At 35.2% G+C, this 26,721-nt stretch overlaps 1 protein-coding gene across 2 annotated transcripts in view; it reads right to left on the bottom strand.

Moving 5' to 3' along the window:
- The window catches only part of MSH4 (mutS homolog 4), a 90,779-nt gene that overhangs the window by 9,118 nt on the left and 54,940 nt on the right, over positions 1 to 26,721 (bottom strand). For both annotated transcript variants that reach the window (XM_040470669.1, XM_040470668.1), the window contains 9 exons: positions 23,290 to 23,354; positions 21,527 to 21,696; positions 16,862 to 16,998; positions 15,748 to 15,851; positions 13,803 to 13,927; positions 11,706 to 11,906; positions 8,419 to 8,537; positions 6,962 to 7,090; positions 338 to 512 (listed from right to left, as the gene is read on the bottom strand). In XM_040470669.1, the coding sequence (XP_040326603.1) occupies positions 338 to 512; positions 6,962 to 7,090; positions 8,419 to 8,537; positions 11,706 to 11,906; positions 13,803 to 13,927; positions 15,748 to 15,851; positions 16,862 to 16,998; positions 21,527 to 21,696; positions 23,290 to 23,354 (1,225 nt within the window). The remainder of the gene's footprint in view (positions 1 to 337; positions 513 to 6,961; positions 7,091 to 8,418; positions 8,538 to 11,705; positions 11,907 to 13,802; positions 13,928 to 15,747; positions 15,852 to 16,861; positions 16,999 to 21,526; positions 21,697 to 23,289; positions 23,355 to 26,721) is intronic.

Here is a 26,721-nt window from a genome sequence, read left to right as displayed (position 1 = left end):
GAAAACAGATGTTACTGAAAAAGTGTGTAAGAAATACACAATCTTCAATTCATTTATAACTTGCAAATATAGGCTACATTACATTTTTCTAAGAATAGAAAAATGAGGCTTTCATGTGTTGTAATTCTACATAGGTACTGATTAATACAAGTTTAAATATAAGCTTGATATGTATATAATGTGAGCTTGACATAGAAAATATAGTCTGAGAGAATGTAAGTGCCCAAAAGAATGACAGGAAAAGTTGCTTACATTGACAGCTAAGTAAAGGGGAGAATTATGAGAATATGTAGTGTTTCAATAAATAGATATTATATATACTTTCTATATGCAATACCATAATTTTTTTCTTCTGTGAGTCCCCTAGACAGTTTGTAGGTATACAAAATTGCTTCTTTATTTCTTGAGGTGTTCTTTACATGCTGAACTTCAAAATGCATGTTTTCCACATTAGGATACAGGACCTCTATATGACATAGTTCCAGGAAATGTGTAGCAAACAGTGTAAATGCCTAGAATATGTAACAACAAATATCAGTATTTTCAAAATGAACTAGAAAAAAAAATTAGTTTGATTTACCAAGTAGCTTGGCAGAGATGCAGAGATGAAACTAATAATGGTCAATTCATTTCAAAATGTTTTGCAAATTTATATTCAATGAAAGAAACATGTTTATTATGTTTACACATTTTGTGAATGTTACAATACAGGAAAGACAACAAATCTAAAAATAAGATCCTAAAAAAATATCTGAAGATATTGAAAAGACAAAGTTTATCAGAAATAAAGCTGTTAAGTGAAGTAATCATTTATTAGAAAAGTAATCTACAAACAAAATCATACCATTTCTCTCAACTTTGAAAAAACTTTACTTTAAAAGTAGCTTCCCTCCATATAACTATTTTTTGGAAAGTGGAATCAATGGTTTGTCTTAGGTATTCAAAATTACAAAGGTTTTGCATTTTTAGATTTGTACTGTGTTTGAGTTAGGTACTTATAGGAAAGAAAGAAAAGATTGAGAATAATGCTTAAGACAATGATTCTCAAACTTTAGTAACCCCTTGGGGAGCTTATTAAAGATGCAAATTCTTGGTACTTGTCTCCCCCAAATTCTCAATCAGTAGGTGTAATGTGGAATCCCAGGAAACTCTATTTGCCAGAAGTATTTAAGTGATACTGAGGCAGATGGGTCAAGTGACTTACAACCAGCACATGGTTTTCAGCCCTGAATTACTAAACTAGAGATATGAATAATTGGTTATGTTAAGATATTACCCATGGAAAACTATACATATGTGATTACTGGAAAAATAAAATGTTAAGACATTAAAAAGAAAATATTTGGCTGGCAAACGGCATCAACCATGTAAAAGGGGTTTCAAGAGGTTTATGACAGAAAAATGAAAAAACTCAACTACTAAATCAAAAGAGGCATAAAACAAACCTAATTTATAAAGCAACAGGAAAATATTTAGAAACCCAGTAAACTAGAAGCTAAGGAATATGTTTTTCATTTATCTTCAAAATTTATTTATCAAACCAACCTATTATAGTAGCTTAGAAAATAATAATTACTTCTAAGCACCTTAAAAGTAAACAGCAATAATTATATTTTTACTAAGTTATTTATACTGGTAAAGGATATTATTATGGACTAAATATCTGTGTCCCCCCTCAAATTCAAATGTTGAAATCATAACTTCCAGTGTGATGGTGTTAGGAGGTGGAGCCTTTGGGAGGTGATTAGGTTGTGAGGGTAGAGCCCTCATGAATAAGATCAGTGCTGTTTTAAAAGTCACCCCAGAGAGCTCTTTTGCCCTCTCTACCATGCAAGGACACAATAAGAACTTGACAGTCTACAACCTGGAAAAAAGGTTCTCCCTACCATACAGAACCCTGATCTCAACATTCTACTTTCCAGAACCGTGAAAAATAAATTTCTGTTGTCTATAGCAGCCCAAACTAAGACAGGTATTCAAAATATTAGTAAAAGCATTATTTTCAGCTGTTACATAATATCTCAGAAATGGATACTATAATTACTGTTCTCTCAGGAAACAGAACCAACAGGAAATACATGTATCTTCTACTATGTAAGTGTGTATATCAATACTGCATAAAGATTTTATATATATATATATGTACATATAATTTGTAGATTATATATACACATATAAAAAGATTTATTATAAAGAACTGGCTCATGTGATTATGGAGGCTGACAAATTCTCAGATCTACCGTCAGCCAACTAGAGATCCAGGAGAGTTGATGGTGTAGTTCCTGTCTGAATGCCAGCAGGCTCAAAACCTAAAAAGTGCTGATGTTTCAGTTCAAATATGATGGCAGGAAAGAACTAGTGTTCCAGATTGAAGGCAGTCAGGCAGAAGGAGTTACCTCTTACTCCCAAGAGGGTCAGCCTTTTGGTTCTGCTCAAATCTTCAACTGATTGGATTAGGCCCACCCACATTAGGGAGAGCAATCTGTTTTCCTCAGTCTACCAATTCTCATGTTAATCTTATCCAGAAACACCTTCAGAACAGATACACCCAGAATGATGTTTGACCAAACTGGGCACTCTGTGGTCTAGTCAATTTGACATATAAAATTAACTAACACAAGGCCAGCTCTTGTCAAATTGGTACCTATACACCATCTCTTAAAACCATACCTAATCTCCAAATAAAGACAACAAGAAGGTCATAACTCCACCTAACATGTTTCAACTATCCTGCATACAAGAGAATGTACCAATCCCTTCCCCTAAGGGGACATAAAGTCCTTGAGTGACATTTACTCTTCTTGATATCTTGTAACTTAAATACTATTGACATAAAAGTAATAATAAACATAATATAAACATGATATAAGTTCAGTACATCTTATGTCACATGATAAGGGAATAAGAGAGGAAAGAAAACAAATACATACAAATTCATAACAAAATAAGGAAGAAATACTCATTATTCATGACAATTACAGTCCTCATCTGTAACTGGTCACATGCTCATAGTTGGTAACTACCTTCTTCCACTATGAATTTCGTATTCCCTTTGCCTTCAGCAAGCACCTCAGCTGGTCATGGTTCTTTACCTGATGGAATGGCCTAAACCTTCACTCCTAAAGGATCTGGGCCATTAGAAGTCATGCCAGGATTGCGTTGCTGTAGTTTTCAATTGACATTAATCACAAGGAATGCTAATACCAAGACCCCTTAGGGATCTCCTGTATTCCAGAATTATTCTTTCTTACCTCCATTATGGATTGGTAATCCAATTTCCCACTGGAAGTCAGGATCAGTCACTACAGCCTGTGCAGTACCTCCCTTCTTTGCCTATTGATTCAGAGGCATGAAGAGCCCAGAGTGGCTTGGTGGCAGTCTTAACTTTCAGTGGAATGAAATCATTGTTGTGTGTTTGTGGAACCATTTCTCCCTTTGGAAATAAGCTCTCTAGGCCAGTAGTGCATAAGGTCCAGAGGACAGGAGGCAAACATTTTGCAAGGAGGTCACCAGGGGTAATAGTTGAGTGGTGCTACTCCCATTTCCATTTCTTAATTCCTAGACCCATGAATCCTGGTTCTAGGAAAAACAGCACCATATAATGGGTGCTGATTCAGAGCATATACAAGTTTCTAGAAAACCCTGCCCAGTCATGCAAGATATTGCCACCTAGAAAGTGCTGTAACTTAGTCTTCAAAAGGCCATTCCACCATTCTATCAAGCCAGTTGCTCAGGATTGTAGGGAACATGATGAAACCAGTGAATTCCATGAGCAAAAGGCCATTGCTGCACTTTGATATGAAGTGAATTCCTTGATCAGAAACAATTCTGTGTGAAATACCACAATGGTGGATAAAGCATTAAGTTCATGGGTAATAGTTTCAGCACAAACAATATGTGCAGGAAAGGAAAATCTATATTTAGAGTAAGTGTCTAGTCATTAGTAAGAATAAATTGCTGTTCCATTCATGATGGAAGCAGTCCAATGTAATCAACTTGTCACTAGGCAGCTGGCTGATCACCTCAGGGAATGGTGCCATTGGAGGCTCACTGTTGGTCTCTGCTGCAGGCAGATTGGGCACTTAGCAACAGTTGTAGCCAGGTCAGCCATGGTGAGTGGAAATCTGTTACTGAGTCCATGTATAGTCTCCATCCATGCCACCATGGCCACTTTGTTCATGAGTTCATTGGATGATGGCAGGGGTAAGTGGGGAAAGAGGCCAATTGGTATCCACAGAATGGGTCATCCTTTCCACTTGATTATTAAAATCCTCCTCTGCTGAGGCCACCCTTACACTATGGATGACTAGTGCTCTCTACTACTAGAAATAGAGTCCTTAGTATCTTTAAATCTAATCAGATTAGAAGTGAGGTGGGGGCACCACAGTGCAGGGACCTGAACACTAAGAGGATCCTTGTGGCTCTGGGGCCTATACACAGTTCCAGGCAAGCTGCTTCAACCACATGAAGATGGGCTTTGTGACAGGCTATGCAGTGGGCATGGCAGCCAGGGTGCTCTTCAATATTTCTTCCTGTCTCAGGATTGGAATGTGAAATTGGTTGCTGATGAGCAGCATCAGGAAAACCATCATGCAGAGTGGTGGCACCTTTAGCATATCCATGGCCATCGGTATGGGCATCCAATACTAATCTGGACCATGGTTGCCCACTACATCTACCCCTTCCCATCAGTCCCAGCCCATGTATATAATAAAACAAAAGTCTTTGAGTAAAATAAATAAAATAAATCTAATCAGATCAGAGAGTCAAATCCAGAAACTCCAGAACCAATTCAGAAAATCCGTCCTTAAAATTCCTCTAGAACCACTTCAATATCAAAATCTGAATCAAAACCACACTCAGATACCACCTCACGCCAGTCAGAGTGGCTAAAATGAACAAATCAGGAGACTATAGATGCCGGTGAGGATGTGGAGAAACGGGAACCCTCTTGCACTCCTGGTGGGAATGCAAACTGATGCAGCCGCTCTGGAAAACAGTGTGGAGATTCCTCAAAAAATTAAAAACAGATCTACCCTATGACCCAGAAATAGCACTGCTAGGAATTTACCCAAGGGATACAGGAGTAGAGGCATGATGCATAGGGGCACTTGTACCCCAATGTTTATAGCAGTACTTTCAACAATAGCCAAATTATGGAAAGCACCTAAATGTCCATCAACTGACAAATGGATAAAGAAGATGTGGTTTATATACACAATGGAATACTACTTGGCAGTGAGAAAGAATAGAATCTGGACATTTGTAGCAATGTGGATGGAACTTGAGAGTGTTATGCTAAGTGAAATAAGTCATACAGAGAAAGACAGATACCATATGTTTTCACTCTTATGTGGACCCTGAGAAACTTAACAGAAGACCATGGGGGAGGGGAAGGAAAAAAAAAAGTTAGAGAGGGAGGGAGCCAAACTATAAGAGACTCTTAAAAACTGAGAACAATCTGAGGGTTGATGGGGGTGAGAGGGAGGGGCGGGTGGGTGATGGGCATTGAGGAGGGCACCTGTTGGGATGAGCACTGGGTGTTGTATGGAAACCAATTTGACAATAAATTTCACATTAAAAAAAATCTGTAAGTCAGGGTTCTCCAGAAAAACAAAATTAATAGGGTGTGTGTGGGGGGTGGGGGTGGGGGGTTGTGTAGAGGGAGGGAGGAAGAAGGAGAGAGACTGATTGATTTACTATTAGGAATTGGCTCATATGATTATGGACACTGATAACTCCCCAGGTCTGCAATCAGCAAGTTGGAGACCCAGGAGAGGTGACTGTGTAGTTCTAGTCTGAATCTAAAGGCCTCAGAACCAAACTTCTGCCAACTTGAGCCAAATGCTGGCAGACTCAAGATCCAAAATGAGCTGATGTTTCAATTCTACTCCAGAGTCAGGAAAAAATGACTCTGGATTAAAGGTAGTCAGGCAGGAATTAACCCTCTCACTCCCAGAAAAGTCAGCCTTTTTGTTCTATTCAGGTCTTCAACTGGACCCCACTCAAAACTGATTAGATGGAGCCACCCACACTAGGGAGGGCAATCTGCTTTACTCAGTCTACCAGTTTAAATACAAATCTCATCCAGAAACCCTCACAGATACACCCAAAATACTGTTTGACCAAATGTCCTGTACTCTGTAGCCCAGTCAGGTTGACGTATAAAATTAACCATCACAGATACTAACTAGCTTTTAATCCTAACAAGTAATGCATATATCTTATTTATATGAGAAATTCTGATCGACCAACACAGATTCAGTTTTACAAACACTACTGTTCTCTATTAATATTACTTCTGATTTATCATATACCCTTCAAGTATAAAATAAGATTTTTCTCATTCTACATAATAAATCATTATGTAATCTCATTTAAGGTAAAGAGCATCATTTTAGGGATATTTCAAGGAACTTTAAATATGGAAAAGTATTTTTAAGTTTTTTCATATCCATATATATTGTGATATTTTACATATTAGCTTAATAACTGAGCAAAAATCATAGTCTGTTTTACATACTGGATTTTTAAAAACTTGTTTTCTTTAAAGGAATGAAATTTAAGTTGGGTAAGTAAAATAAATTTACCATAAAATGACCTCAGATGCCTAGTTTTTCACTTCATGTTATGACATCCTAGTCAATGTTACTACACACAGAGACAATTATTGAAATGCTTTCATGTTTTGCTATTTAATTTGATTATAGCCAAGTGACTAGTTTTAATATTATTTGTATTTCTTGATTTCCTCCTTTCTACACCATGATTATCATACTAGCTGTTCTGCTTCCATCAGAAATGAAATAATAAAAATATAAATGCTATGGTATGCTTTTACCACCTAAAATTGTTTAAAGAGCTTTCTATAGGTGTCTGTAAAATCCATTCATGATAAATATATAAAGGATACATCAAAAAAGGACTAAGAATTAATACACTTAAAAGAGATAGAGAATACCTTTAAACTCAGCAGATATTCACAAACAGCATAACAAATGCCAATACCTTCTTCTGTATTAGTACCTCTGCCAAGCTCATCAATTAATATGAGTGATTTGTTATTAGCATTATGTAGAATGTATGCTATCTGGAAAATATAATTTTAATGTTATTCATTGTAACCAAACAGCTGTCACTACCATTTAAAAAAATGAGAAAAATCCAGTCTCTAATAATATCCAAAACATATTTTTATAAAGATATCCTGCTAGGCAGAAACTAACACATTGCTTTTCTTCTAAAAATCTCATGACTAATAATTTCAATAGAATAACTGATATATACATAAACAGACATGCATATGTGCATGAGACAACAGAGATAAATAACCATTATCTAAAATATTGATGTTTTAGATACAGTGAAGTAAAACTAAGCAATGAATTAAATATCTAAATAAAGCACAAAGATGGTCATTTTCTTCTCCACAAATGACTAATCAATTGTCATAACATACTCAAAACTATTTCTCAAGTTTATTTTAACATCTCTCTAGAGAGTAAAGAGAGAAAAATTAAAGAGAAAGTATCCAAGCCCATTGATTCCTATTTAAACCAATTTAAATACATGCTCAACAAGGACTAACTTTGACAGAAATGCTACTTCTCAACTGAAGAGTATTAATCTCTTTCTCAAAAAATAGAATTCCATCCACATTATGTCCTGACACAAAAGTAAATTTCATGGCCATTTTACCTTTCTATTAAGGCTAAGCTTCTTGAGAGCTAGGACCATTTAAAAATACACCTCAAGCACCTAGTATATTGCTATATTCTCCCACAGATACTCAATACATACTAAATAATTATGTAAAAGTCATACACAGTGTCATAAATAATAACCATTCTCCCCCTATCTACAAAAAGTTATCTAACTCTACAGTGGTCCATTAATTTCTACCTACTTAAGATAGCCCAAAAACTATACTGAATTCCTTTAGCCCTTCAAGCCTATTTGACATCTGGCTCAGATCAGAAAAAGGTGAGGACACATGGATTTTTACAGAAAGTGAAAATTCTAAAGGGGCATACACGATGGTGATTTTTAAAAGCATCCAATCATCTTTTATTTTAAAATCAAGCCTAACAGGAATGATAGATACTATGCAAAATGGTCTTGAATAGGTCATTGTTTTCTGAAAAGTCTTTTATATATTCCATGTAAAAACATGAAAGCATGTTTTTTGTTCAATAATACTAGCTTTTTCTCTAGAAGTGTATTTTTCAGTAAAACCTCTTCCATTTCCACATAAGACAGAAAGTAGGAAGCTGCTGTCTTTGACTGCCCTCTGTCTCTTGTAGAGGAGTATAAGCACATCTGCATGTTTCAGTATAAGGATAGTTTCTTACATAAAAATTGGTCATTAGTGGAAGAATTTAACATGAGTTTAACATAAGAAAAGTTTAGTTTAGGTACCTCTTTCATTTCCTTCATGAATGTTGATGAATTTGTTTCAATATCGTCATCAGTACTGATTCTTGTAAAAATCTGTTCAGCAATTCTAAAGGAAGAATATTCTGCTGGAACATATGATCCTATAAAATAGAAGGTCAAAGTCAATTGAAATGTTTTAAAATATAAGTACTAATATTTTTCACTTTTCACCAACTCATTACTTATTAGCTGGTCTAAGGATTACATAGTAGAAAGATCACTGGATGTAGAGTTAGATGACATGGTCCCAGCTCTGTCACTTATCATGTATCTTTGGGCACCAATTAGACTCTCCCAGTCTCATCTTTCTCATATATAAATGGAAATACTTGCCCTTACTATTGCACATAGTTATTTGGAAGTTAAATAATATAGCATAAATTCAAGTACATTAGAAATATTATAAACTTGAGCACCTGGGTGGCTCAGTTAAGCCTCTGACTCTTGATTTTGCCTACGATAATGATCTCACCATTCTTGAGTTTGAGCCCTGTGTTGGGCTCTTTGCTGACAGTATAGAGCCTATTTCGGATTCTCTCTCTCTTCCTCACTCTCTGTCCCACTCTCTTGCTCTCAAAGTAAATAAACTTAAAAAATACATTGACTTTAAAAAAAAGAAATATAAGCCTCATAAAAATTTTAATATAGTTAGATGAAAAACATTCAAAATATGAAAATTTGAAGGAAATGCTTATGAAGCCTAAATTGATATAACTGTTACAGAAAGATGTATAAGGAAATATCTGTTATTAGAATTGTATAGAAATACCCAGAATTAGAATGAAAGCAAAACATTTAATTTTTTAAAAGTTTTCATCCATGAGTTTTCATCCATGAGACTATTTCTGCCTGAGAAGTTATCACACTAACTAATCTAAAATATTCACCCTTTGAAAGCAAATCAATCTGATTAATGCACCTATCTCTGTACAGAATGAGACATAAAAGGCATTCCAAAATCATAAGAGGATGAAAATATACAATGGGAAAAGTAGCAAGCATATAGAACAAAATGGTGAAATAATGGGAGTGAAGAAACAAAACCCTGATTGTTTGAGGACTTAAAGCCAAGATAAGGATAAAGAATAGGATTATTCTCTAAGGAAAAATGACCAGCAGGAAAAGAAAGCATAAGTCAGGATAATACTACTAAAAATAAAAGTAACAATAACAATAGTGATTATATGATCACACCTGAGAAAATAGATCTCTTAAATACAGCTTACTCATAGGATTTCCGGAAGGATCAAGTAGGAAAATAAATGTGAAAGCCCCAAGTGGAGAATACAGCATATACAGAATACATTTGTACTTTCTCCTCTTAGTTCATTTGTATTTGTATTTACCTTTACCAAAAAGGCTTTCTACATTTTTTTAAATCTAATTTATTACAGAAGACCCCAGCTGATATTTTGCTTCTGGTCTGGCTCTCATCTAACCATACATCAGTCAGAGTGATCTATCCAAAGTCAAATCCAATCAGGCCATTCTCTTGTTTAAATTTCAAAAGCTCCCTATAGATCTCTGGGTAAAGTTCAATCTCCTCAGTGAAGTACCTAAGGCCCTTCATGATCTGGCTCCTGCCCATGTCTTTGGCTTTGTATCCTACTACTACTCACAGCCACTCTTTGCTCTCCAAAGGAATTACAAAACCTCTTGTACTTCCTTGGGCATACCATACTGTTTTTAGAACATGTTCTTACTGTGTCTGGAAAGTCTCCTTCTTTTTCACACCCTTGCCTTATGTCCATCATATTTTATACCCATTATTTCACTTAATCACTACAACAACTCTTAGAATTAGATACTATTATAAATTTCACTTACAGATAGGAAAACTAAGGAAGTTAAGTAATTTGCCTAAGATCACAGAGCTAGTAACTAGACAAGCTAGGTCTAGCTCCAAAGCCTATGTTCTTCATCTCCATGCCTTTCAAGTTCTACTATTTCCTTTACAATCAGATTATGTGAGATACTATATATACTTCTAGGTATCTTAGAGGTTTAAAATGAGTGACGAGTAGAATGATTTTCTTCTAATATTTGATAGGCTATTATCAAAAGAGACTAGGTTATTCTATGATACACAGAAGAATTAGGACTAATGAGTAGAAGTTATAGAAAGTCAGATTTCAATTCAGTATAATGAACGCTCTACAATTAGAGAGACCCAGCGATTGCATACTCTGTTCTTTTAAAAGGACAGAGCTCCTCACAAATACAAGCAAGGTTATTATGTCACATATGAATCAGAACAAGATTAGCTAAGATGTCCTTTTCAATCCAATGAAACCATAAACCAAATAAAATATTTACTCTTCATTCACTCATATCTGATTTTCCTTCCCAGTAATAAGGGTAAATCAGTACTGTATCACCAATATTATTATTGCTGTATTCCCCTTACAATTCATTACATTAGGCCAGGGTTTATCAACCACCACACTACTAACATCTTGGGCTGGATAATTTTTCTGAGGTCTATCAAGGGTTGGGAGGAGGGTGGGGAGAAGACTGTTTTGCGCACTGTAAGATGTTCAGCAACATCCCTGGACTCTACACTCCTCTCAGCTGTGACAATCAAAAATGTATCCAGATCACCAAATTTGTGGGAGTGGGGGCTGGGGGGAGGCAAAATCATCCCTGATTGAGAACCACTGCATTAGGGCAAATCGTCTCATTTCGGATTCATAGAGTTCTCAAGGAAACCTAGTTTTCAGAGCTAAGTTGTGCCTCTACACCAAGAAATACATGACAATGTTGGGCTAATGACAGCCATTTATATGCATGTGTGTGCACACATGTGTTAATGTATCAACTGCTGCGCCCAAGTTACTGGTAGCCCTTAATTAAGTAAAAGATGTTTCTCTCCCCAGTGTTATAATTTGGTAAAAATCTTACATGAGTCATTAAAGCAGCAGCTTTCCTACTTATTTCACTTTTTCACAACAAAGCTCGGTTTTCAATCAGAAATAATGATATGATTCAGTTTAGTAATAATTGATACAATATTAATAGTTACAGTAAGGTAGTTTTAACTTGTTACATCCAACAAAATTTTTAGTACAGTACAATCCAAACTGGATGGAGCTTAACCAATACCAAATAGCAAAAGTTATAGTCTACATAGTAGACACATATACTTTTAAGTAAGAAAACCTCCTCCAAACTTCCTTGGGTTAATTAGGCCCCTGGATCTAAAATACCAGGCACAAGGCATTTTAAATGAGGAGCAGAACTGGTAAGTATAAAGCAAAGCCATAACTTACCAATCTGGGCCATAATCTGACAAAGAGCAATCTGTTTTAAATATGTGGATTTCCCACTCATATTAGGTCCAGTTATGATCAAAAAATTACTTCCTTCTGTAATAAAGGTATTGTTGGCAATAGGTTTTTCCACAGATATTTTTTCAAGAATGGGATGCCAGCCCTGTTTGATTGCTAAAGTATCGGTAAATTCTGGCCGAACTGAAAAAACAAACAAAAAAAAGAATTGTAAGATTAATATATTTAATGGCCTGTGGTGTTGTACATGGGACTTTACTAGGGTCAATTTGGGACAATAACATTAAGATATTATTTTACCCTAATCTCTGCCTAAATCCCTCTAGATTATAATAGACACATTCTAATCACCATCACAACTTTTATTCACTTCCAGGGAACTGTAGGGTTTAGTTCCTTGTCATTGTCCTGGGCTCTAAAACAGTTCATAACATTTTCAAATTTGTGTAGAATAAAGAGTCAACTAGCCATTGATGACACTTTTAAAATAACAATCACCAGTACTACAAAATCGCACATTTACTTAATTCCCACCTTCAGCATTATTTCAAATTTGGCGTACTTAGCTTTTCAAGTGGGGTATGAATATAGAGAAAAACCAAATATAAAAATAATTTTATGTCCGAACCTTTATAGACGTTTTGCCTAAAAAGAATACCCAGATAATAGTCAAAACAGACATAAAATATATTGTTAATTTATAGAAACAAATAGTGATGAGGTCTCTCCATGAATACCTTCCAAGGTAAAGGGAGAAAAAAAAGTGTTTGGGGACAAGTAAACACTAAAATCCTATGTGCCTCTAGAGGAAACACATGGATAAACTCAAAAGTATTCATTATAAAAGGAGGTTGGTTAGAAAATAATTTTTAAACTATTTCAAAAGCATTTTAACACCCAGAGTCATTATTTATAGGTTTGAGTTTCAGGATGATCCCTCTCAAATTAAAATGGGGCAACATCAAATATCTTAATAGTTAAGAAAACTATTATTAAAATAGTTAAGTTAAGGTTTTGACTCCAAAGGAGATCTAACAGACCGAAAAGCTCTGACTTATAAAATACCAATTGAGGGCGCCTGGGTGGCTCGGTCAGTTAAGCCTCCAACTCTTGATTTCAGCTCAGGTTATGATCTTACATTTTGTGGGATCAAGCCCCACATCAGGCTCCATGTTAATAGCATGAAGCCTGCTTGGATTCTCTGTCTCTGCCCCTGCACTGCACTGGTGCATTCATGCACATTTTTTTTCTCTCAAAATAAATAAATACCTTAAAGAAAGAGAGAGAGAGAAAATTAAAAAAGCAATTGAAAAAGTTAACATTTCCATGAGAAATATAAAAATATGAAACAACTTTGTAAGATACTTATTTCCCATCAAAAACTAAGTGGCATAAGTACTTGAGAAATGTTACTGGTGATTTTAACTAGAAATTCAAAGTTATTAATGATACTAAGTCCACAATTATTCAACCTTAATTATCACATACTAGTTCTACAAATTTCTATACTGGATTATAGTAGCTACTGGTAAGCTGGATAAGAAATTTCAAGGGGTTAATTTGAAGTCTTCATTTAATATTAGAAAATCACTTAACACTTATATCCAAGGCTTGTGTACAGACTTGGGATACAAAAATATATGACATAACTCCTGATCTTGAGATGCTCACATCTACGGAACTAGTTCAGAAAATATTCACTTTGGAGGTTCATTTCCCTCGTCCATGTCACACTCCTTCCAATTAGTCTTCAGATTTGCACTTTATCAGTTTGGATCATTGTAATTTCTACCAAGAAGGCAGCTTTTCGATCTTTCCTATTTAGGGAACCTTCAAGTTTCTTGTAGTATTTTATTTTTCATTTATCAATTTCTCAGTAAACAATTTTCCAACTTTTAAAATGAATTTCAAGGGTAAATTTACTTTATTTTGAGTCTTAGTCTAAGACCACAGGCAAGAGACTACATTTCAGGTAAAAAAAAAAAAAAAAGTACAACATTCATAATTGTTATATAAAATTGCTTGAAAGGAATACAAATTTCAGTATGCAACATATTTATCCCAAAGAAAGTAACCTACCATAGTCAGAAAGAGTGCAGGCATGAGCAAATGACAGTAGCATATCCAGCATTGACACAGTGTCAGATAGTTTATATAAGCAATGAATATGTTCATAAATCTCACTAAGCAATTTGCACACTATCCTGAAAGAATATGTTTGGTAAGTCAGGTAATGCTTTTAAAAAGGGACATACAATATAATTGTAAAACAATAAATTCATTGCTAACATAACATTCACAATTCAGTTGTACACTACAGGTAAAGTCTACTGTTCTTTTGCCTCATTTTAGAAATTAAGAAATTGAAGTTCCTTAAGTTCACAGCACTTAGTAGCAAGAATGCATCTTCTGTGGGCACCTGGTGGCTCAGTCTACAAGAGTCAGCTACAAGAGTAGTTTTAACTCTTGATTTCAGCTCAGGTCATGATCCCACTGTTTGTGTGATCAAGCCCCATGTCAGTGCCTGCTTGGGATTCTTTCTTCTCTCTGTCCCTCTCCTGTTTGTGCTTGTTCTCTCTCAAAAATAAACAAACAGTTTTAAAATGTTTCAAAAAAGAATGCATCTTCTGGTGGATTAACACTATGTTTTTGAAATTATTGGTTATTACATATGAATAAAATGAATTTTTATTAATAAAATTATTTTTATAGTCAAACAAGCCCTCACTATACAACAACAGATCCCACCTGCTAATAATTTTGTATTCTTGCAAATGTGAAATTCAACACAAAAGTTACATATTTTCCCCTCTCTTTCTCTCTTGCCACCCCCGCCAACATACACACACCCTAACAACATAATTATTTAAGCTTTTATATGGGAAAGTTATTATACTGTGATATAATATACAAGGTTTTCCTTGGAGGGCATAACTGGTTCAGTTGGTAGAACATGTGACTCTTGGTGTCAGGGTTGTGAGTTCATGCCTCATGTTGGGTATAGAGATTACTTAAAAAAAAAAAGTTTGGGGCGCCTGGGTGGCGCAGTCGGTTAAGCGTCCGACTTCAGCCAGGTCACGATCTCGCGGTCCGTGAGTTCGAGTCCCGCGTCAGGCTCTGGGCTGACGGCTCAGAGCCTGGAGCCTGTTTCCGATTCTGTGTCTCCCTCTCTCTCTGCCCCTCCCCTGTTCATGCTCTGTCTCTCTCTGTCCCAAAAATAAATAAACGTTGAAAAAAAAAAATTAAAAAAAAAAAAAGTAAATTAAAAAAAAAAAAAAAGTTTTTCCCTTACAAGAAGAAATATGCTCCCCAAAGCTACTATATCCATAATTTCTGTGCTCTATGCCCTAAAATTGTTTTGAAAGTCCAATATTTGTCTTTATCATTTCAGGTCACCAACAATGAGTGATCAATTTTTTTGCCTCCCTTCCCCATGAATGATCTATTTATTATTTCTATCTGTATTGCTACTGTTTCACGAACAGCAAGAGATTGACACTATTGTGATATATATATGCGTGCCATGAGAAGTTGAGGGCTTACATACCATAGGAAAAGAATAAACTGAATCAAGCGCAAGATAAGCCCATGATGTGTCAAATTCTACATCATGGTGCAATGCATACTACAGAAGTATCAGTTACATATATATATATATATGTATATATATATGTATATATATATATACATACATATATATGTATATATATGTATATATATATATATATATACATTTATATGTATATATATGTATATATACGAATCTGATATATATATATACACACACACACACACACATATATATATTGCAATTAGATTTGCCTGAATCTTCTATGAGGCTGAGTGATCCCAATCACAGTGACAGACTTTAAACGTTTTACATGTTCTTCCAGGAAATGATCTTTCTTTGCTAACATTCATAATTTTATAATTTTCTGCAATCAGACAAAAAGCCAACTAATGAAATTTATCATAATGCCTCAAATTAACCAATTTAATATTCAAAAATTTCAAATGTGCTTACATATAAGTCATGTGATAGATCTCTCTCAAAGACTCCTGACATCTTTCATTCATTTTAATTAAATCTGTTGATGTAAAGGTATAAGAATTTTTCACTTTAGATATCTGCTAGGAAATGAAAAAACAAATGTCAAGATATGTGTACACTCCTATAAAATAAAACCTACAGATTTTAAACTGTACAGGTATTTAGGTTAATCACTTTAACTTTTGCAACAAAGCATCACAAAGAAACTTTCAAATAATGTCTGCAAAAAAGAAAAGATCACTTTTAAAGTTAAAGCAGGATTTTTTAACCTAGTCTATTCTGGCACAGCTATTTTTACAGGTCTTAAAATTAAAATAGCCATGTAGAAACGTTAAACAGTACATCTTATCACCAAGCAACATGCATGACAGATGTAACTTTCACTCCATCTCTCACCCATCTTAGCCCTTGCCCTACATTTGAACCTCACTCAAGCTCTAACCCCATTACTGTCTCCACCCATTCTTTACTTCAGCTATCCCACATTATTTAGTATTACAGTGTTGTATTTAAAAACCCTAGAAGTTAAATGGTTTGTTTTTGCCAAAAGTTACCCCCTGGGAGCAGAGAAAGCAAAATTAGAGTGGGTTAGACTTTCCCAAACTGGTGTATCATGGGGAAGTTAATGTGTATTTAGGAAAAAAAATTTTCCTGGTGCAAAGGTTTGGCAATACTGGATTTTAAAAAGTTAAGCAGATTTCTTTACTTCAGGATTTTTAAACCTTTAATAGGCAAATATGCACTAAGAACTACCTACAACAGGAGACGGTACAATATTTTCCAAATTCCTTTGATCAAAAATATCCTTGGACTTTCTTTTTTTCATTTTCCTTTTTTATACATACCAAGCTTCCAGAACTGTGGAATGCACTGTTTGGTCTTTCTCAAAAATAAACAAATAAATAAAAAATTTCTACCTCACTCTTAGATTAATATATAACTGTTAGGTGAGTTGACAGGAGTAGAAGCAATATACAGAACATTCAGAAACTTGACATGTAAAATTCAAAGAATGTCTGAAAATATGTAAAATGTAATTCTGCAAAATCAGAAACAACAATTTACTAGCCAAAATGCTAAAATGAACCTTAATAAACTCTGAAGGAAGTTGATTATTGGGAAGGGCTGCACAATCTGTAGTCATCTGGATGAAAAATCCTCGAGCAGAGCTAAAACTTGTCCTTAAAGGAAGACTGTATTTTTCTGCGAGCTGCGAAATCATTCCTAGCGACCAGAAACAGGAAAAACAAAAAGAATTTTAATAATTACTCTTTCTGTTTAAAGAAATCACATTTTCTTATTATTTTATATATAAATATGAAGGTCTTACTACTCTTAAACTTATATATAAAGATATTTAATGTCTAACATATATTTAAGCATTCTTTTAAGAAAAAATTGGTAGTACAAAGGTAGACATTTTGATAGGTACTTTGGAAGTAAAAACCTCTAAAAATTAAAATAAAAAATAAAACTATTTTATACTTTCTGTATTAGAATATTAGATTTTTTATTCATTTTTTTATTTATTAACTTTTTTGAAAAGGAAGAGAATCATATAAATTATAACAATCATTATTTCACAGTAAGAAATTCTCTCTACAAAACATATTTTGCAAAACAAAATATTTTTTTTTTTTTCAACGTTTATTTACTTTTGGGACAGAGAGAGACAGAGCATGAACGGGGGAGGGGCAGAGAGAGAGGGAGACACAGAATCCGAAGCAGGCTCCAGGCTCTGAGCCATCAGCCCAGAGCCTGACGCGGGGCTCGAACTCACGGACCGCGAGATCGTGACTTGGCTGAAGTCGGACGCTTAACCGACTGTGCCACCCAGGCGCCCCAAAACAAAATATTTCAAAAAAATGGGTGATGTGACAAATAAAATTCCTAAAAAATCAAAATCTTCCTATCAACTTCAAACTCACCACAGAATTATGTGTATGCATCTATATATATATACACACACACATACATATGTGTATGTATGTGTGTGTGTGTTGTGTGTGTATTTTTAATTTAAATCCAAGTTTGTTAACATATAGTGTTATAATGGCTTCAGGAATAGAACTCAGTGATTCATTCTTTACATATAACACCCAGTGCGCATCCCAACAAATGCCCTCCTTAATGTCTATCACCCATTTAGCTCATCCCCCACCCACTTCCCTCCAGCAACCCTTAGTTTATTCTCCATATTTAAAAGTCTTTTATGGTTGGCCTCCCTTTCTGTTTTTATATGATTTTTCCTTTCCTTCCCCTATGTTCATTTTTGTTTCTTAAATTCTACATATGAGTGAAATCATATATTTATCTTTCTCTGATCAACTTATTTCGCTTAGCATAATACATTCTAGCTCCATCCACATTGTTGCAAATGGCAGATTTCATTCTTTTTGATTGCCAAGTAATATTACACACACACACACACACACACACACACACTGTACATACCCCATATCTTCGTTATCCATTCATCAGTTGATGGACATTTGGGCTCTTTCCATACTTTGGCTATTGTTGATAGCACTGGTATAAACATTGGGGTGCATGTGCCCCTTGAAATCAGCATTTTTGTATCCTTTTGGTAAATACCTAGTAGTGCAATTGCTGGGTCATAGCATGCTCTATTTTTAATTTTTTGAGGAACCTCCATACTATTTTCCAGAGAGGCTGCACCAGCTTGCATTCCCATGGGCAGTGCAAGAGGGTTCCCCTTTGTCCACATCCTTGTCAACATCTGTTATTGCCTGAGTTGTTTATTTTAGCCATGCTAACAGGAGTGAGGTGGTATCTCATTGTGGTTTTGATTTGTATTTCCCTGATGATGAGTGATGTTGAGCATCTTTTAATGTGTCTGTTAGCCATCTGGATTTCTTCTTTAGAAAAGTGTGTGTTCATGTCTTTTGCCCACTTCTTCACTGGATTATTTTTTGAGTGGGGAGTTTTATAACTTCTTTACAGATTTTGGATACCAACCCTTTATCTGATATGTCATTTGTAAATATCTTCTCCCATTCCATAGGTTACCTTTTAGTTTTGTCAATTGTTTCCTTTGCTATCCAGAAGACTTTTATCTTGATGAGGTCCCAAAAGTTCATTTTTGCTTTTGTTCCCTTGCCTCTGGAGACCTCTGTAGTAAGAAGTTGCTGCAGCCAAGGTCAAAGAGGTCGTTGCTTGTTTTCTCCTCTAGGATTTTGATGGTTTCTTGTCTTACATTTAGGTCTTTCATTCATTTTGAATTTATTTTTGTGTATGGTTTAAGAAAGTGGTCCAAGTTCATTCTTCTGCATGTCACTGTCCAGTTTTCCCTACACTATTTGCTGAAGAGACTCTTTTTTCCATTCGATACTCTACTGCTTTGTTGAAGATTAGTTGGCCACACATTTGTGGGTACATTTCTGGGTTCTCTAGTCTGTTCCATTGATCTATGTGTCTGTTTTTATGACAGTACTGTACTGTCTTAATGATTACAGCATTGTAATACATCTTGAAGTCCAGGATTGTGATGCCTCCAGGTTTGGTTTTCAACATTACTTTGGCTATTTGGGGCCTTTTCTGGTTCCATACAAATTTTAGAATGACTTGTTCTAGTTCTATGAAGAATATTGGTGTTATTTTGATAGGGATTGCATTGAATGTATAGATTGATTTGGACACTATCAACATTTTAACAATATTTGTTCTTCAACCCATGAGCATAGGATGTTTTCCATTTCTTTGTGTCCTCTTCAACTTCTTCTATAAGCTTTCTATGGTTTTCAGCTTTTATCTCTTTGATTAGGTTTATTCCTACATATTGTATGGTTTTCAGTGCAATTGTAAATGGGATCAATTCCTTTATTTCTCTTTCTGCTGCTTCATTATTAGTGTATATAAATGCAACCTATTTCTGTACACTAATTTTATACCCTGTGACTTTGCTAGATTTATAGATCAATTTTAGCAGTTTTGGGTGGAATTTTTTGGGTTTTCACATAGAGTATGACGTCACCTGCAAACAGCGAAAGTTTGACTTCTTCCTTGCTGATTTGGATGCATTTTGTTTCTTTGTGTTGCCGGATTGCTGACACTAGGACTTCCAACACTATGTTGAACAACAATGGTGAGAGTGGACATTCCTGTCATGTTCCTGACCTTAGGGGAAAAGCTCTCAGTTTTTCCATTGAGGATGTTATTAGCAGTGGGTCTTTCGTATATGGCCTTTATGACCTTGAGGTATGTTCCTTTTATCCCTGCTTTCTTGAGGGTTTTCATCAAGAAAGAGTGCGGTATTTTTTCAAACGCTTCTTCTGCATCTAGTGAGAGGATAATGTAGTTCTTATCCTTTCTTTCATTAATGTGATGTATCATGTTGATTGATTTGCAGATACTGAACCACCCCTATAGCCCAGGAATAAATCCCACTTGATCATGGTAAAAAATTCTTTTAATGTATTGCTAGATTCAGTTTGCTATATCTCATTGAGAACTTTTGCATCCATGTTCATCAGGGAGATTAGTCTGTAATTCTCCTTTGTGGAGGGGTCTTTGTCTGGTTTTGGAATCAAGGTAATACTGGGCTCGTATATTTTTAACTTGATGGCCATTAATACTTTGAACATTACTTGTGAAAATTAACATCTTTATTCCTCAAAAATAGTTCCTCCCAACAAATTTCTTGCTCTTCTCAGTCATACAACCACTCTCAGGCTAGAAATTTCAATCAGCACCAATAGCTACATTTCCCTTTACCATGGCTATACCTACTCAATTATTAACTTGTAATTTCTTCCTTCACCTTTTGCATTTCTCTCTTCTCATATACATTGCTATCACTCTAATTTTTTAACTTGTAATAGTTTAAAATGGCCTCCCTGTCTCCATCGCTTCATCCAAACTCCCAGCCTTCGAAAACTAAATTCTGGTACCTTAGTTTTGTCAAGGAATGCCCTATTCCATCCTAACCAATTGCCTTCCTTATCCCTTGAGATTTCCTTAGCTTTTGTCATTTGGTCTGTACCACTACCAGTAGATGGAATTCCTTTCTCGGCTATGCTATCTACTAAAACATTCCCATCCTCTATGCTTCCATATCCAGTCACTCTCTTGACTCCTCTAACTTGTTATATTTTTCTCATATATCTTATACCCTTGTGATATTATATGATCTATGTGGCTGATATACGTATCTCTATGTATACCTATTATACACAAACATGTGTGTATGTGTGTTTCTTTATTGTCTGTCTCCACTACTATAATATAATCTCCATGAGGACCAGGACTTTGTTTTGTTTACTATGTAGTCCTAGTACCCCAAACAGAATTTTTCTATATTTATAAGAAACTCCACAAATTTGCTTACTGAATTACTGTACTTGCTCAAATGCCACCTCTTCTAGACAAATATAGCTCTTCCTCTGAAACCACTTCATACTGACAGCCTGCACTTTTCATGTAATTTATACACAGTGTTATATGAAGGTAAACAAACATCTCCTGATTTTCAGGTGACTCTAAGTTTGAAGAAAATCTATATTTAAGTTTGAAGAAAAGAACAGACATATTATAACACTTAAAGATATTTACCTTCATAATCATATTTTAATGTATTTTAAATGATAATATGTGTTAGCCTTATCTGTTTTGGTAACAAAAATTTAATTAAAAATATGTATGGCTAGTTATCACCAGCAGAAAAGCACAGCATGTCCTAAAAAGGTTTAATTTCTAAAAAAAACAGAAAAATATGCTGAAGTAACTAAATTACCTGCTATGTCATCTACAATCTCTGTATATGTTCTTCTAGCAATGTCAAGAAATTCATTTATGTTGGATCTCACTGCATAGCACTTCTGAGTCCTCATGTTCAGGCATCCTTTCATGTATCTTGCATCATCATTAATTATGGTTTTAATCTTTTCAAGTATGATTCCAAACCTAAAAAAGAATATTAAAGGCAGTTAAGTCAAACAATTATTTTAATTTATAATCTGAGTCACAGTTAATGATATATTTTCTTGAAATAATTTCAAATGTAACAAGTAATATATTTTCTTGAAATGTGTTAAAAATGTTTTTGAAAATAAAACATACACACATGTAAGTTAGAACTGTGGCTATATCAATTTTAAAATATTTTGTTAATCAAGATCAGTCTTTTAAAGTAACAGGAAGTGGGGGCACCTGGGTGGCTCAACAGGTTGAGCGTTCGACTTCATCTCAGGTCATGATCTCGCGGTTTGTGAGTTTGAGCCCCAGGTCGGGCTCTGTGCTGACAGCTCGGAGCCTGGAGCCTGCTTCAGATTCTGTCTGTCTGTCTGTCTCTCTCTCTCTCTCTCTCTGCCCCTCCCCCACTCACACTCTGTCTCTCTCTCCTTCAAAAATAAATAAACATTAAAAAAAAAATAACAGGAAGCCACCAAGAATAATTCTACAACTGTTAATAAAAAGCTCTCCCAAATTATTTACATTGACTATGCCTATGAGTATAAAATATGTCCACTAAGAACTGTTACTCTGGCTTCATGTTCACTGACTCAATAAACACTTATACCATGTATCAATCAATGTGTCAGGTGCACAGATTCAAAGAAGAATTAAATGCATGGTCCATGCCCTCAGCTGGCAGCACTAAACACATACTGTAAGACAGTGTAACAGAACCTCACAATAATCAGTAATTAACTGCAGTGATCATGCAAACCAAAAGTCTGATAACATCTATTTTCCTAATCTTTTGTTTTACTCTGTTCTGTATTTTATTTGTAATTCTGTTTTATTATTAACTTCAATTTGTGACTCACAAAAGATGTGAATCCTGAATCAACAAAATAACAGTTCTTACTATCACAAGTCTTTTTGGTCAAGAATCAAGGCACCATTGCTAAAAACAATATTAAAATTAAACTGTATTTAGATCTTATTCAACATTTATATCTACTATTTTTTGGTTACATTGGGCCTTTTTGGTTTACAAAAGAATATATTTTCATATTTGCAAGTCTTTCCATGTAGAATGGCTAAAAAAATTATTAAAATTGTGTATGATTTCAATTTTTAATAACATTCCAATCTTCCATTAACAAAAATACTCAACGTGCTGTTTCCTTATTTATGGGTATTTATAAGATGTAATGTATAATTAGAACTTTGATGAATAGCTTAAAGGTACTGTTAACCAGATTTCAAGTAATTGCTCTATAGATTACAATTAGAGTCTTTTTTTTTTTAATTTTTTTTTCAACGTTTATTTATTTTTGGGACAGAGAGAGACAGAGCATGAACAGGGGAGGGGCAGAGAGAGAGGGAGACACAGAATCGGAAACAGGCTCCAGGCTCTGAGCCATCAGCCCAGAGCCCGACGCGGGGCTCGAACTCACGGACCACGAGATCGTGACCTGGCTGAAGTCGGACGCTTAACTGATTTCGCCACCCAGGCGCCCCTACAATTAGAGTCTTTAACATCAGTTATGATCAGCAAGAAAGGAGTAATTAGCATGGATATTTTATTAACAGCTGAGTGACAAAGACCTCTTATCTTCTAAGGAACCACAGTAAGCTCTTAATAAAGGTGTGTTACAGTTCTTCAGAGCAATCTGTTAAAAAATAAAATAAAGATAATTAAAAATAATGAATTATGACACTATTCAAACATATCATTTTATATTTGTTTACAACTTTACAGTTTACCAAGGGCTTTCTTGACTTTCTGGCTTCATCTTCTCATGTGTGTACCCATAATAGATAATTTAGGTATGTGGGTGAGGATAAATGGTATCTTTCTTATTTTCAGATAAAGAACACCTGGCTAATAAAGGGGATCTACTGCTTTACTATTATGACTTTAATTTTTCTTATCTGTCAACTAATTGTTAGCATTCAAGTACTTTTTAGAGGTAGGTACTTAAATAGCTATCACTGTATATTTATTTATTTTTTTTAAGTTTATTTTGAGAGGGAGGGCATGTGCACAAGCAGGGGAGGGGCAAAAAAAGATAGAGGGAATCCCAAGCAGGCTCTGCACTGTTAGGGTACAGCTAGATGCCATCACTGGGCTTGATCTCCCCAATAGTGAGATCCTGGCCTGATGAGAAATCAAGAGTCAGACGCTTAACCGACTGAGCCACCCAGGCACCCACTATCATTGTACATTTAGAGTACTCTACATATAATTCTAAAATCTGCGTTTTAAATATGCATTAAACTAAAAAAGTGCTTTACATATTCATAAATAGAGCAATTTCTCCATTCTTTCTAATTTTTTTAATGTTTATTTTTGAGAGAGAGAGAGAAAGAGAGAGAGTGTGTGTGTGTGTGTGTGTGAGTGGGGGAGGGACAGAGAGAGAGAGAGACAGAGAGAGAGACACAGAATCTGTTAACAGGCTCCAGGCTCTGAGCTGTCAGTACAGAGCCAGATGCGAGGCTGGAACTTGGGAATGGCGAGATCATGACCTGAGCCGAAGTCAGACACTTAACTGACTGAGCTACCCAGGCGCCCCAGAATTCTCCATTATTATATGGAAAAAGCAGGGATCTAATTTTGCTTAATGGAAACTGTAAGTGGTCACTATTTGAATAAACAGAAAAAAGAAGAAAACACAGTTAACCTGACTTTTACCTATTTTAGTTTGCTATAAGGCAATGGCAGTAATAACTTTTGCTTATGAATAGAAAATATTTAAATACTTTAAAAAACTGCAAAACTCATAAAAGCATAAAGAAAAACATTTAAATTACTTCTACCATTCTTCCAAATAAATAATCGAAACATGATGGTATATTTCCTGTCACTTCTTCAAATAAAAAATCATTATATCATTGCATACTCCTTTTCTCCCCTACTTAATACTCCATCACAAGCATTAGAAACTTTTAATAAGGGGCACCTGGGTGGCTCAGTTGGTTAAGGGCCAACTTCAGCTCAGGTCATGATCTCAGGTTGTGAGTTCGAGCCCCACGTCAGGGTCTGTGCTGGGGTCTTTCTTTCTCTCTGCCCCTCCCCTGCTCATATTCTGTCTCTCTCTCTCAAAAATAAATGTTAAAAAAAGAGAAACTTTTAATAGTATAAATTTTTAATAAGTCATATTTCACCCTCTAGAAAAGTCTCTTCCCTTAATTCTGGAGTTGTATGCTACTTATAATTTCTCACTAATATAAATAATGCTGCAATGACCATAACTGGGCATAAATCTTGGTCAATATTTCTTAGGAGTTCTTTTGTACAGATCTCTAGTAGTATAACAGCATCAAAAGATAGATGTTGAAAAACTTCCTTGTGAAGTATGTACAATTTGTACTCCTACCAGCTGTCTATGAAGCTGTATGTTTTACTATTCTCTCATTAGCAGTAAGTTGTATCCGTTAAAGGAAAAATAAACCTTTGTTTTTTTGATATATAAAAAATGACTTTAATTTGTATTTCTTTGACTAATATTGAGGTTGAATATTTTTGGTACTATTTATTAACTCCTTTGATTTCCATTTTAGGAGCATTTTGCATATTTCTATTGGTATTCCAGTATTCTCTTATGAAATTACATGAGTTTTATGACAGAAAGTAATATTTTGTCTGTTATAAATTTTTCCTATTTTTACACCATGAAAAGTTTTTATTTTATTTTTTTAAATATGAAATTTATTGTTAAATTGGTTTCCATACAACACCCAGTGCTCATCCCAACAGGTGCCCCCCTCAATACCCATCACCCACCCTCCCCTCCCTCCTACCCCCCAACAACCTTCAGTTGGTTCTCAGCTTTTAAGAGTCTCTTATGATTTGCCTCCCTAACTTTATTTTTCTCCTTCCCCACCCCCATTGTCTTCTGTTAAGTTTCTCAAGATCCACATAAGAGTGAACACATATGGTATCTGTCTTTCTCTGCCTGGCTTATTTCACTTAGCATATCACTCTCCAGTTCCATCCACGTTGCTACAAAAGGCTATATTTCATTCTTTCTCATTGCCACATAGTATTCCATTGTGTATATAAACCACAATTTCTTTATCCATTCATCAGTTGATGGACATTTAGGTGCTTTCCATAATTTGGCTATTGTTGAAAGTGCTGCTATAAACATTGGGGTACAAGTGCCCCTATGCATCAGCACTCCTGTATCCCTTGAGTCAATTCCTAGCAGGGCTATTGCTGGGTCATAGGGTAGATCTATTTTTAATTTTTTGAGGAACCTCCACGCTGTTTTCCAGAGCGGCTGCACCAGTTTGCATTCCCACCAACAGTGCAAGAGGGTTCCTGTTTCTCCACATCCTCTCTAGCATCTATAGTCTCCTGACTTGTTCATTTTAGCCACTCTGACTGGCATGAGGTGATATCTGAGTGTGGTTTTGATTTGTATTTCCCTGATGAGGAGTGATGTTGAGCATCTTTTCATGTGCCTGTTGGCCATCTGGATGTCTTCTTTAGAGAAGTGTCTATTCGTGTCTTCTGCCCATTTCTTCACTGGATTATTTGTTTTTCGGGTGTGGAGTTTGGTGAGCTCTTTATAGATTTTGGATACTAGCCCTTTGTCCAATATGTCATTTGCAAATATCTTTTCCCATTCTGTCGGTTGCCTTTTAGTTTTGTTGACTGTTTCCTTTGCAGTGCGGAAGCTTTTTTCTTCATGAGGTCCCAATAGTTCATTTTTGCTTTTAATTCCCTTGCCTTTGGGGATGTGTCAAGTAAGAAATTGCTGCGGCTGAGGTCAGAGAGGTTTTCTGCTTTCTCCTCTAGGGTTTTGATGGTTTAGTGTCTCACATTCAGGTCCTTTATCCATTTTGAGTTTATTTTTGTGAATGGTGTAAGAAAGTTGTCTAGTTTCATTCTTCTGCATGTTGCTGTCCAGCTCTCCCAGCACCATTTGTTAAAGAGACTGTTTCCTAATTTTCTTTGGCCTTTACTTTGCCTTTGACATGTCAAAGCTTAAAATTTGTGTTTTATCAAATCTATCAATTGTGGGGGATGAT

The sequence above is a fragment of the Herpailurus yagouaroundi genome, unplaced genomic scaffold, assembly GCF_014898765.1.
Source record: "Herpailurus yagouaroundi ecotype Mexico unplaced genomic scaffold, PumYag 77, whole genome shotgun sequence".
NCBI lineage: Eukaryota > Metazoa > Chordata > Mammalia > Carnivora > Felidae > Herpailurus > Herpailurus yagouaroundi.
The sequence above is the reverse complement of the archived record's forward strand: the minus strand, read 5'-3'. Positions and strand labels throughout refer to the sequence as shown.